This window comes from Microcebus murinus, chromosome 18 (genome assembly GCF_040939455.1).
Source record: "Microcebus murinus isolate Inina chromosome 18, M.murinus_Inina_mat1.0, whole genome shotgun sequence".
NCBI classification, from domain to species: Eukaryota; Metazoa; Chordata; class Mammalia; order Primates; family Cheirogaleidae; genus Microcebus; species Microcebus murinus.
Window position 1 is genome coordinate 18,025,666 of NC_134121.1, and position 14,068 is coordinate 18,039,733.

General features: G+C 42.7%; 1 protein-coding gene across 1 annotated transcript in view; it reads left to right on the forward strand.

The window, feature by feature from the left end:
- LOC142861035 (uncharacterized) overlaps positions 1-14,068 on the forward strand; it is a 35,128-nt gene that overhangs the window by 18,716 nt on the left and 2,344 nt on the right. The window contains exons 4-5 of the mRNA XM_075993901.1: positions 13,168-13,213; positions 13,804-13,864. Of these exons, the coding sequence (XP_075850016.1) occupies positions 13,168-13,213; positions 13,804-13,864 (107 nt within the window). The remainder of the gene's footprint in view (positions 1-13,167; positions 13,214-13,803; positions 13,865-14,068) is intronic.

The window sequence follows — 14,068 nt, forward strand, 5'->3', positions numbered from 1 at the left end:
CTTTGAGATGATAACCATCACCTCTACCAGGCAGACAAAAATGAACTTTATAATGGACTCCAGGTAGACTGAGCCTGAGAGCCACTTCCTTGAAACCTCCCTTGTTACTCAAATTTGGTTTAAAAGGTTTTGACACTGATTCCCAGCTGCCATTTATTTCCTCCCATGTGGGATCGGACCAGCAACCCGGGGCAGGTCCATCCTGGCACCAATAGACATCAAAACCGAACTGTCAGTGCAGTCATCAGCAATGCTTTTGGGAAACATCTTGATCAAAAGGGGGAAATATGAAAATTGTCACAATCAAAATGGAGTCACCGTGTTTTAATAAGAAACCCTGACATATCATGCTAGGAACGGCCATACAGGTAGGGTTCTCATGCATAAATACCTCATCAAAACTATCACGAAGGACCACAGAAAACTACAACCTTGCACAAAGGCCCTCACAACCTTTCATAAAAAAATACTTCTGCAGGAGCCTCTGCCCACCAGCTGCCTGTACAACCTCAGACTGGCATCACCCTTGTTATTGATCCTTGTAGCCAAGAATAATTATCTCAAAATCATTATGCAATCTTCCTCACTGTTTTCTTTAAGGTAAGATTTGCCTTACCTCCCTGAATACACACACACATAGTCCACTATCGCACATGCAGTTTCCTTGCAGAGGCCTATTCCTGAATACATATCATTTTCTTTCTTTCTTCTTTTTTTGTAATAAAAACATTATCTTTATTAACTACTTAATTTCATGTCATTGTTTTTGTTTTGCTTGATCATGATTATCAGTTTTATGAACCTTTCAGTTTCTTTTTTTTTTATTTTGGCATATTATGGGGGTACAGATTTTAAGGTTCAATAAATGCCCATTCCTCCCCTCCCTCCACAAGTCTGTCTCTCCAGCATGACCATCCCCAAGATGGTGCACATCTCACTCATTATATACATATCATTTTCTTTTAGAAAGTCTCCCTCTGTTATTTAGGCTGACAAAGATAACAGTTAAGAATATTCAATAATATGAAAAAGTTCTCAATTTATTAAGTGAAAAATGTATCATTCAAGCAGTCTGCACAGCACATTCTAATTTTAATTGGAAAAATTAGTGTTCGTGTTAAATATATACTATGGAATATTATATATGCAACACAAACATAGAAAAAAAGAGGAGAGATTGGAAATTTATACACTAGAAGTCATTTAGCCCAATAATATACAGAAGGCCATTATTCTATTCTATTCATTATTATTATTATTCATTATATTATATTGTACTTTCATTATCATTCTATTCTTTATGCCACCTTGTTTTTCTATAATTAATGTGTAATTCTTTCGAAATGGGAAAAGTTATTAAAAAAAGATGATGAGTGACTATAATATGATTCAGAAGAAAAAATATTTTGAAATATTTTATAAAGACATTTTATGAATTTTCAGTGTGATAAAACAGATTTACATTTTTGCAGAAAAAAACAAAATTTTACTGTTTGAATAATTAATTTAAACATTAAGATATAAAAATATTAATAAATGGATTTCCTTCACTTATTTATCTTAGCATGCAGAGGACATATGGGCAATGTTACCTTTTTCATACTATCATAACATTTGTCCATTCTTTGAATTCTGTTGTATAAACCCGTACTAGCTTTTTTATACTTCTGCAACCATTGTTTATATTCCTTCTCATTGAATCTCTATAAGCAACACAGAGAGTTCTCAGACCTGCAAGAAAGAACGTAGTAGAACTTGGTCATGCAACCAGTGATCAGGGAGAAGTGGAGCATTTGAAAATGAAATTCAAGAGCATTCACGGAAACGTGAAGTTCTTCACATGGCCCTATCCAGTCTGCCTCTGGCTCCCCTGCTCTCTCTTCCCTGCTTCTCATTACTTCCTATGGCATCCCAGCTAGACAGCTTACTTCCACATTCTTGTAGTTTCTTTACCCTTTACCTGGAAAACTTTACCCTGGTGGGACACAGCTCTACCTTCCTCCCTGCAGCCTCTGCTTAAGTCACCCTATAGAAGGAGCACGGAATCACTCTCTGCTCCCTTACCTGCTGTATTTTTATTCCCAGCACATAGTGCCACCTGACAGTACCTACTTATTGGTAAATTTGTTCAAGGCTTGAGCTTCCTGTGTTTCATGCACTACTGTTCCAAAGGCTCTGAACACTGGATGGCATTTAGTAGATGCTCAACAACAATTTGTTAAATCTATAAAAGAATCAACAAGGGTTCAGGTTTTTAGTCACTTATCAAATAATCTCAAAAACAACGGAAAATTCATTTAAATTTTATTTTTCAAGGACTTTAGAAATTTTAAATCCATAACATACTCTAATATTTTAGGCTAAAGCCTATAAAATATCCAGAGTTTTGTGGCTTCCATAGAAATTAACTCTCCACATAAGAGATACACAGAAGTTATTCATTTTTGTATTCAATTATAATATAGTTAATAAATATTTCTACCTGGTGCAACCTGCCTACAACACATCTATATTTTAAGATAACAATAAAAGGGCCAATGTACAACCTTTCAAAACACCCATACTTTAAGGTTAGACACATGTGGCTGTATGAAGCATCAGCTTATAAACTAAATTGCTAGAGAGGGGAAAAAGAGGAAAATAATGGAATAATAGTATCTCCCTAGGGTGTCTTTTGGAAACCACATACATTTAAGCAAACAAAAGCCATTGCAAAATCACACATATGTTACCGTTGTCCACCTATGTGCCCAATAAGCATCTATGGCATGTATTCAGGTTGTAATTTCAACATTTAAGAATAGCATTTCTAGAGGGAATGAGATTCCAAACAATTTTTACTTACCATCTCTGGCAAAATATTCTAGATGAGTTAATGTCTCCTTCGCAAACAGAATTCCAGGAAAGTCTTTCATAAATCACTTTATCCTATACAAAAATTCCCCCTGATTAAAATCTTATATAAGCCTTCCAGGCAGAATTGTAAATACTACTTTACAATTGTATTGTTAGATCTAATAGGTGTGAAGGAGTTTGAGCACCCACAGTGAAACTACAAGTCCAGAACGACTTAGAAATAAGCTTTAACGTATGGATTGGTGGAGTCGTTTTAAAGAAAACTAAGTCCGATCACTGCCAATAAAACATGATGGAGAAGACCACAAAGCAGGGAGAGTAATGAGACATTCCATTGCTTTACATATCCTCAAATTTATCCGAGAAATAAAAAATAAAATCTATTAAACATGACACTTACCAGAAATAATGCCACATCCTACATTCTTCAAAGGCAAGCCAACTTGCTAGCCCTGAAGAAGCAGTTAGGCGGTCGCAGCCCAAGTGGAACTCTCTTCAACAGACACTCCAAGATCAGAGACGCTATTGGTCAAGAACAAAGCAAAGAGAGAAAACGTTAACTTGAATTTCTTGCTACATATTTCAGGTACAGTTTAACAATTCACAGTACCTTCCTGTACTCTTCTGAGATTATGGAAAAAATGTATTTTCATTCCGTGCAAGTTAGGATGAAATAGATCCAATAGAAAATATACTGTTATAAATTTGTAACAAAATGGTGAATCTTTTATTACAAATTTGCTAGTACAGGGAGGACTATAAATGACTGGAGGAAACACTTTCATGTGATGCTTTCTCTGGTGAGGGGAGAGCTGAGACTAGAGGCCATGAGACATCAGTGGGCTGAGCCAGTGTCAAATAATGCCTGCCGTGCCCTCTAAGGAGCATGGGTTACACTTCCTGGACATCTGTTGGGCTGAGCCTGAGATGAGCTTGATTGTGCAGTTGGGAGGGTGCAGAATGGAAGAGCCTGATTTCCACCACCTCCATGGCGGAGCAGGAAGAGGAAAGGTGGGCTAAGCATGATGGTAGAGGCATGTTTCCAACATTTTGAATATGCTTTTTTAAGTGCTTTGCTGTTGGAAATGAGAGGCTGAGATATAAACAATATAAACTCCCTCCCGCAACTTTCCTACAATAATTTTGATAACGGTCACACTGTTCACCAAAGCATTTATAAAATGGATTGGTGAGCCCAAAGTGTCTTCAGTTTTACAACCAACAGGCTATGAAACAAAGGGAGAGTAAAACATGTAGAAACTGGAGGGGAAGGGACAGGATCTGTACGTATGAAACAATGGTTTTCACGCTACTGAGCATTGGGCAACAAGGATAGTGATGCCGGAGAGACAGGAATCAAAGAAGGTGAGCCCAGTGATTGCCCAGCTCATTGTTTTGAGAGAGTTTCCTAGTCCAAGGTGCAGGGAGAAGGAATGCAGATGAAGTCCAGTGGACATTTTCAGTTGAGCAAATGGAGTTGAGATCCTAGTAAGATCAGAAAACTAGTATTTATGGGGCAGAGTGCCAAACAGAAGAAGCTGCATAAAGAGAACTCCAAAGATCAGGAGAACCCCTCAAATAGCAAGCTGAGTGCTGATTAATGCATATAAAGACAGTGTCAGATTCCAAAGAAAGAACCACTAGAAGCAATTAGGGGTAGAGGTTCCCAAGGCTCACATAGAGACAGATATACAATGCCTATTCCCATCAGCCAAACTGGAGAAACTCATGATTTATGAACCACTGGGTAGAGGACTCGGAAACATCTTCACTCACGAGTGGGAAATAGTTTGTCCTAATTGAGCACTGCTACAGACACAGTCAACAAATCTTAAAACCAGGTTTGAATGCATCTATTCCAAGTAACATAAACATGTTCTAAAACAAAGTTCAAGCTAATTATATGAATACAAGGAGATCCAATACCCGATGGTGTTGCTGGTCACACAAATCTACACATAGGGTAAAATTGCATAAACACATTGGTTGCACAACAAAGTGAATGACCTTAACACTACTAAATTTTACTCTTAAAAATGGTTAGCATGGTACACTTTATGTAAAGTTTTTTACCACCTTTAAGAATTACACAAAACAAAATTCACACATACAACTACAGAAATGAGTGCATATAATCTGAAATCAGAATAAGATTGGTGGCTTATATCAATGTCAGTTTCGTGGTTGTTCCATTGCACTTGAGTTATGCAAAATGTTAGCATTGGGGGAAACTGAGTGAAGTGTATATAAGGTTTCTCTGCATTCTTTGTTACAATGACACTATTTTCAGCAAAATATACAATTATCTGAAACAAAAACCTTTTTAATACTCCAACACCCAATAAGACAAAATTAAAAATGTATGACATTCAATCAAAAATTATCAGACATGCTAAAAAAGTAGGAAAAAACATCACCAAATTAGGAGATAATTCAATAAATCAATATTGACCCAAGCAGGATACAGATATTAAAATAAACAGACCATTTAATGAAGAGTTCTTTTAACTGTAGTCTGTATTTTCAAAACATTAAGTAGAAACATAGACAATATAGACACACATTGGTTAAAAGAAAGTAAAAAATAACCCAAACAGCCACTAATCAAGAGAAAACTGCCCTGTCTGTGTCAGGCGACATAGATTTCATAGTAAAGAATATTGACAAGGATGAAAAAAATCATTTCACTGTGACAAACAGGCCAATTAATCAATAGGGAAAACAGCCCTCAATCTCCACGTACCTAACAAGAGAGGTTAAACCCGGGACGCAGACGGACGCGGTGACGTCGCGCTCTCCGGGCGTTGACCTCGCGCCAGGCGAGGGACCGGCCGTGCCGGCTGACGGCGGCTCTTCCCGCTCTGCCCGCGGGGCCTCTCTGTCCTCCGCCCGCGGCTGCTGGGAGGGGCGGGGTGCGGGGTGTCCGGCGACCTCCCTGCGCCCCAGCCCTCGGCCTCCTGGCGTCAGGTCGGGGTCCCCGTGACTCAGCGGGCAGCCCTCGCCCGCCTTTGCGGTCGTTGCCCCGCGAGACCCTCCCCGCGGCAGGGTGGGGGGACCGTCCCACTCCCACCTACCACTCACGAGCTAAAAAAACAACAACAACAACATAAAAAATATGCAAAGCAAAAGCTAAAACAACGTCAAGCTAAACCCAAATCCACCAGGACAGTTACAGATTTCAGTATCTCCCCCTCAATAATAATGGATACGAGAGAAAACAAAAGGTCATTAAAGATATAGAAGAGGTGCTCAACACTACTAACCAACTATCAAGTAGTATCTCTTAAATCTTTCCTATCAGCTAAAATAATACGAAAATAAAAGCGGTGGAGGTGAATGAACATCACGAAGCGCACGCGCGGCTGCGCCAGGCTGGGACAGCGCTGAGCCTGTCTGTCCAGAGCGCAGCCGCCCGCAGTGCAGCAGCCTCCCGTGGGGACTCGGTTACGTCCACCTTTTGCTAAAGAAAAACGAAAGCCACAGCTCAAGAGTGAATTTCTAAAAACATGCATATTTTAATACTCACCCAGTTTATCTACTGAGCCTGAATATATTTCACAATTGCCAGAGTGACCAGCAGACTGACGGGGATGGGGTTGGAGCACCAACACGGCACATCCAAGGCTGCGGGATTGGAATCTGTGCAAGAAAATCAGAGGAGCCACCTAACTGCTTCAGACGCTGGGTTTGTTCATCTTTGTTATTCCATTAATAAATTTATAAATTTTCCCCATGAAAATTGTTGTTACAAGAAAATTGTCTAGCTGCAGTGGTTGATGCCTGTAATATCAGCACGTTAAGAGGCCAAAAAGGCAGGATCACTTAAGGCCAGGGGTTCAAGACCATCCTGGGCCATATAGCAAGACCCCACCTATACAAAAATAAAAAAATAAAAGTTAGCCAGGCGTGGGGGTGCACACCTATACTCCCAGATGCTCAGGAGGCTGAGAAGGAAGGATCCCTTGAGCCCAGGAGTTTGAGGCTGCTTGAGCTAAGATCATGCCATGCACTCCAACCTGGGCAACAGAGTGAGATTGTCTCTAAAAAGGAAAATGAATAAATTTTGTAAAAGTGGGCACAAATATGAAATATTTTATGAATATATCAATTAAGTAAACACCAAACATATAATAAGGAATATAGGAATCTTTCAAAATAAATATTTAAAAATATTTCTTTAGAGGCACTGTCGCCCAGGCTGGTGTGTAGTGGCGAGTTCATTACTCACTGCAGCCTGGAACTTTCCGGCTCAAGCAATCCTCCCGCCTCAGCCTTCCACGTAGCTGGGACTACAAATGCATGCCACTGGACCCAGCTAATGTTAAACTTTCTGTAGTGATAAGGCCTGGCTCTGTTGCCCAGTCTAGTCTTGAACTCCTCCCATCTCAGCCTTCTAAAGTGCTGGGGTTGCAGGCCTGAGCTACCGCACCCAACCAACACTCAACACTTAATAACACACAACCCACACACTCAGGGCACTTAGGATGCAGCTTTATGTGTATAAATACTCCTTGAAGAAAAGTAGATACAAATATTACTATGACCCTCCTATGGACACAGAAAACTGAGACAAAATTTTAGTTCTCTGCCACATTTATTAATGACTGAAAGTGCAGGTATAACTTGAATCACCAACGTGCTTTTCTTCTTTTGGACAAGAATATCCTGGGCAGAGTAGGTACACCCAGAGCCAATTGCAGGGTTCTTACTCCAAATAAGCAACACAAGTCCTCTGCACTTTCAACAAACCTACAGAATCTCAGTTCCACTTTCATAAAACAAGGGGTTGGCCTACAAAACTGAAGAGTCGGTTTCAACCTTAAACTATTTCTTTTGATCAATCAATTGATCATTAATTTCCTATAATGGAAAGGCACTATCCTCAAAATTCACAACCTAGTAGTTAGTGTGTGTCGGGTTGTAGGGGCGTGAAAGAAACAATAATTGTGAAACATGGACATGGAATGATCTCTATTAAGAACAACATTTATCGGGCATCAGGCAGGTAGCAGGGAGGAGGAGGGGATGGGTATATACATACATAATGGGTGTGATGCGCACTGTCTGGGGGATGGGCGCGTTTCAAGCTCTGATTCCGGGGAGGGGGATGGGAGGAAAGGCAACACATGTAACCTAAACATTTCTACACCTATAATATGCTGAAATAAAAAAAATACTAAAAAAAGAATATTATTATAAACGCCAAAGAGGGCTCCTACGTGAAAGAGGTGGGACATAAGGCACAGGAATTGTCACAAGAGGGGGTCATGCCTCATCTTGGTCTAGGTGAGTAGTAGCAGATGTCCAGGGAAAGAGTGATCAGAAGTGCATGGAGGCATGATAGAGCCCGTGGGTGGAAAGATCATGAAACAGACCCGAAAGCAGGCCTGTGTTAGTGAGAGTGAATGCTAAGGAAAAAGAGGGGGCTATCATGTCTTGGACACAGGCCCAGGTAATAAACCTCCTGATGTGCCATGTTATGGGAGTTTTAACTTGACCCTGGAGGCCAGGGATCAGAAAGCATTTCATTCCTAACAGAGGGTAAATATCGTAGGCTTTACTCGTCATACACTCTGCATTGCAACTACTCGACCCTGCAATTATAGCATGAAGACAGCCACAGACAACACAAATTGGCTATGTTGCAATAAAACTTTATTTATAAAAACAAGCAGTGGGCCAGTAGACAGTGTTTCCCAATCCAGTGTAGGTGATAGGAAGCCACTAAAACACCTATGTGTTTATAACTACCTTTTATATGCATCCTGGAAACTGTGTGAGGAATGAATGTGAATGGAACTTGACAGAGGGCTAGAAAATGGTTTAGGAATGTGCAACTGTAGTACCAGGATGAAGAGACCAGAGCACAGAGAGGATGCTGAAAAGGCAGTATGAGCCAGACCTTGGGACTGATTTGGATGGTGGCAGCAGTGGAGGTGGGGGTGGTGGCAGAGAGGAGGAAGCTGAGAAGGAGGGGAGAGAATGAGCTTTTTGTTACTAGGTTGGATACTGGTTGGGTGATGCTAACTAAAATAGACATGGAGAACGCCGAAAAAAAAAAAAACGGTTTGGGAAAAGAAGATTTAATCTTTTAAATGCCCAGGTAAGAAACCTATGTGACATGTTGAAAGCGATGTCGAGGGAAAATCAAATTCATAATTGACAGCAAGATCTGAGCTTGAGGAAAACATGCAGAAGACACCTACTGAGGGATGGCAGTGGAGACTGTGAGAGACAGTGGACTCTCTTGGAAGGAGTATCTTGGGTAACAGCAATTGACCCCTAAGAAGCTGACGAATACACTCCTCTAGAAAAACAATACACACGTAAAAATGTGAGGTAAATATTTTATAAAATTTCAGGAATGTATGGACCTTAGGTGAAGAAGTCCTGGAAAGTCCAGGTACTTCAAAAACATCAGCATTTAAAAGGTGGATCAAAGTTTCTATAAACGAAATGGGGAAGGAATGATTTTAAAAAAAATTCAAAAGAGAGTGGTAGAGATGTGATTAGGTAATGACTTCTAAAATGACCACTGGGTCTGGCAGTTAGAATGTATTCAGAACCTTGAGCAACAATTTCAGTAGACTGATGGAGATGGACAATGGATTAAAATGTGCCAAAGAGTGGCCAGAAGGTGAAGAAGGAGAAACGGTGTGTGTCGTCTCTTCTTTCACCAAGCAGATTTCACTGGAATGAGACAACCTCAAAGCTTTACATAATCAAGCTCAAAAAGGTCACACATAAAGAAAAGGCCCTAAGGGAAGCAAGGAAAGAGAAAAAAATAACATAGAAGCCGCTCTCATAGGATTGACAGCAGACTTCTCATGGGAAACCTTACAGGCCACGAGAGAGTGGGTGACACTCTATTACATAATGCAAAACTGCAAATATATCCTTGAACATGAAGGAGAAATAAAAACTTTCCCAGACACACAAAAGTGGAGGGATTTCATTAATACCAGTGCCGTTCTACAAAAAATGTTAAAAGGAGTTCTTCAATATGCAAAACAACGGGACTTTACTGAGAAATAAGAGATCATCTGAAGGTATACAACTGACTGCGAACAGCAAGCTCACAACTACAGCATACCTCTTGCTGTAATTGGCTTTATTCATTGATAAAATGGGCACAATAATATCTGGTCTGCTTACCTCACAGGATGGTTGTACAAATCCACTGAGAAGGGTGTAAGAAAAACCCTTTATAAATTAGACAAGCAAATTTGTTATTAAAGTTGATGCTCGTGTAGAAAGGCTGCATGCTATGAAGCTCTGCCACACAGTGTCAATGCAGTTCATTGTAGTTGGTGCAAAAACACTAAATGTTGTACCTTTCAACTCTTGTTCCCTTTCAATTTTTTTTTTCTTTTTTTTGAGACAGCATCTCGCTATTTGCCGGACCTAGAGTGCTGTGGCATCAGTCTAGCTCACAGCAACCTCAAACTCCTGGACTCAAGCGATCGTTCTGCCTCAGCCTCCCGAGTAGCTGGAACTACAGGCATGTGCCACAATGCCTGGCTAATTTTCTCTATATATTTTTAGTTGGCCAATTAATTTCTTTCTACTTTTAGTAGAGACAGGGTCTCGCTCTTGCTCAGGCTGGTTTCGAACTCCTGACCTTCAGCAATCCACCCACCTAGGCCTCCCAGAGTGCTGGGATTACAGGCGTGAGCCACCGTGCCCGGCCTGCTCCTTTCAATTTTGAAGGAGCTTCTACCAGGTTCAGAAAAGGTATCTTACTAGAATTTGAGGAAAAGCCTTCTCTATTGAAGTTTCTTGTAGGATTTAACTCTAGGCACACATATATTTACTTGCAAGGCTACTGAGCCAAGGAAATGCTATTTGAAAGAAAAAAGCTATTCTTTGACCAATTTTCAAAGAATCACTAATTCATATCAGAAAACTGGGGAGGGCAGAGGTTCAGGAATGCGTTGCTAAGGAGCATGATGTGTCTGAGTAGTTAGCTCCACAGTATCTGATTTGTCCCAGAGACCATTGGATAGTCACAAATGCTGGGACTGGGGCACCTCTTCCCTGCAGTTGTGTAGCTCTTCAGCTAGGAAGAGCTTCATGCTAAACCTGCATGGTGAGGTCAAGGACACAGCCCCCAAATTACACATGTGTGTGACTCCCAGCGTCAGGAAGTAAATATATTTTAAATGAAAAAATGACAGAGGATGCATATCAAAGAGGGGAGGAAATGACAAGTCTTAGCAGATTTTCTCCTCACGGCAGGCTACCTGCTCCTGAGAACTGAAGGGAGACGTGGCCAGGCTGGAGGGCTGTCTGTCCCCTCCAAGAGATCAAGTCACAGTGTTGGCCCACGGGTGCCAAGTGCCAGGCTGCACAGTTTAAGACAGACATGAGCAACTAGGAGACAGCTCAGAGGACAGCTGTCAGCTGACAAAGAGTTTAGAAAAGAAGGTGGAAGAAAAGGGCTGGGGGAATGTGAGGATTGTCTAAACCTGGCAAGAAGAGCCTGAATTACATGTGACATATTAGTTGCTATCTGGACATTTGCAGGAGCGATTACATAGAGCAGATCTTCTTAAGCTTTGTGTGTGTGACAAGTGCCCGCACACCCGTGTGTGTGTGTGTGTGTGTGTCTGTGTGTCTGTGTGTGTGCATGCTCACTCAAAGGCATTGTCAGGAAAAGGTCACACTCACTCACATGGCCCAGGGGAAAATCAGATCAGGCTGCTCAAGACTAGGTTCTGCCCTAAGGCTATGATATTCCCAAGTCCTACTCTTCCACCCGGGACGGAGGGAGAAAATTGCTATCACACTGTGACCTGGTCCTGGTTCTGGGGAGTCACACACCTCTTGTGATTATATACATTTATTTTGCACTTATTTTACTTTTGTGGATGTTGAGTAATCAATTATTAGTTTTAATTGAGTCACTCCTCTGACTTAAAACAGTAAAGGCTGACTTGAGAACACAGTGTTTGCTAGGCAACATTCATGAAACTAAATAAGTGTAAAAGAATGTTAGGTTTTCTATCTCGGTTAGAAAAAGGCAAACATTCATTCTGTAGATAGTCTGGATTTGCAAACATGTGGTCACGAGAGTACAAATGTCTGGGTACAAGTGGATCCCAGGTTGTATTTCAGACTTTCAAGGTACAAGTCAAAGGCTTTGCCAAGTAAAGGGGACTCAGCTCATATCTAGACTCCAAATGAAATGCACAGAACATGTCACTGAGGCAAACATGTGCTAGGAGGAAAGGGTGGAGTTGGAGAATGGGATGGCAGGGGAGGGCAGAGGGACCCATGGAACCAGGAGGGCAGGAGGGATCTGCTGCCCTGGCAGGTGGGACAGGGGCTCTGGCCACACCCTCCTCTTTTTGTCACTTAGGACCCCATTGTGACTCTCCTGTTCTGGGTGATGCGGGCCTGAGGCTATAGGCCAGCCCGGGACCCCTCAGCACTCAGTTGCTTCAGGCAGCCCGACTGTTCTCATGATGGAGAGCACTCTTGATTTTATAAATGACTGTGAGCCACATGGCTCATCCTTAGGGGAGACAATCCCTATCCCCACCTTCCTGAGGGGTCTGATTTTCCTATTCATATGTATTTGCTATGTTTTTATAAAACCTGTTAAACCCACCCGGAATTATATAATCTTCATAAAGGTAAGGGACACCGAGAGAGATCCTTTGCTGTTGGCTCCCATTCCTACCCCACATTCTACCAGAGTCTGGTGGCTTGGAGAGTAACAGGACGGCACTATTCCAGGGGAAGAGGTGGGCAGGGCTGGGGTTCGGGAGGAGGAAGGTTTCCACCTCAGGCACACAGGCTCTCTGCCAGGCTGTGGTGGAGGATCCAGCGCAAACCCCCAAACACAGGGACTTCGAGCTGCTGGATTGGTTGTGCTCACAGTGCGGGTTCTCAGGAGGACAGTCTCCCCTGACACTGGATCCTCACTCTCCATGTCAGGTGTCACTTGACCAAGCCTTCCAACATGTTGGCTGATAAGGAGACACTGTCCAGGCATCCACGCTCTGTCCCCAGGATACAGGGTCCTGAAGGCACAGAAGTGACAGTTGCCTTCTGCTCTAGTGTGTCCTCCTCGAGCACAGCACTTGAGAGAACACCAAAAGGGGATTTCACAGACAAATCCTCCTTTGAGTTTCTCAAAAAAGGAAACATTGAAATTCATTCATCACTTTAAAAATGGGTAAAAGGAACACATTTCTAGTAATGAAAGTGGATAGTCATGTTAACGTTGGAGAATGAACAGCTTCTTAGAGAAGAGGAGGCAGAGAGGCTAGTGACCGCACCTCATTATTTTCCTTTTGTTCCCAGCACCAGGGCAGAGCAAAGAGGAGGAGGAACGGCGCGACCCTGAGGGGTAAGGTTCTCTCTCATCCCTCAGCTCTCCAGGGGAGCCTCCTGTTCCTCCCATGGGGCCCCAGGTCCATGATCTCAAGGCTGTCAGGTGCTGGGCACAGTGTCTGGGAAAGCAGAGCTCAGGGGAGGCTCACAGGAAGGCAGTGGGACCTGAGACACTTCTCAGATTCCTGCTCTGCCCACCTGTGGGCATGACGCAGGGATGGTCCTGGGCCCTGGGTCTCCCCAGTAGGCGGCCATGGGAGACGTCCAGGAAGGACTCCCGGTGTGTCTGGAGTCAGCACTTCTGTCCCCTGACTCTGCATAAGAGCACAAATTCCTGGGTGCTCGGGTTGCTCTGAGGGAACCACTGACATCTAGGTTTCACCTGGTGCTTTTGAGCATCACGTGGGACAATGGGTGGAACAGGACTTTCTAGATGAATCCACACACACACGTGAACCTTGCTAATATTACTGTTGACCATTTGACCACGTCTGCTGATTTCGGGACCGCCAGAGCTTAATAAGCCCAGGGTCTCCCATAAAGGGAGCCCCAGGTAATTCTAATCGTCTACCTTCCTCACATATCACCTTCTCTCCTGGTTCCCAGCTCAGAGAATGATACCGAGAGAGGCCGCTGAGAGACGGAGGCTACTGTCTTCTGTGGAAAGGTGATGGATCTTTCCCCTTGTCTCCACGGCCCTGTTGAAAGCATGTTCTGTGCCTTTCAGGGATTAAGTGCCCACTGCCAAGGCCATGGGAGGGGTCGCCATGGGAACAGGACTGTGAGCGAAGGGCTTGGGGGAGGCTAGCAAGTGGATTGTGATGTCACGGGAGGGGGCAGCAGGCTTCATGGGGCCCCACCCCACTGCACC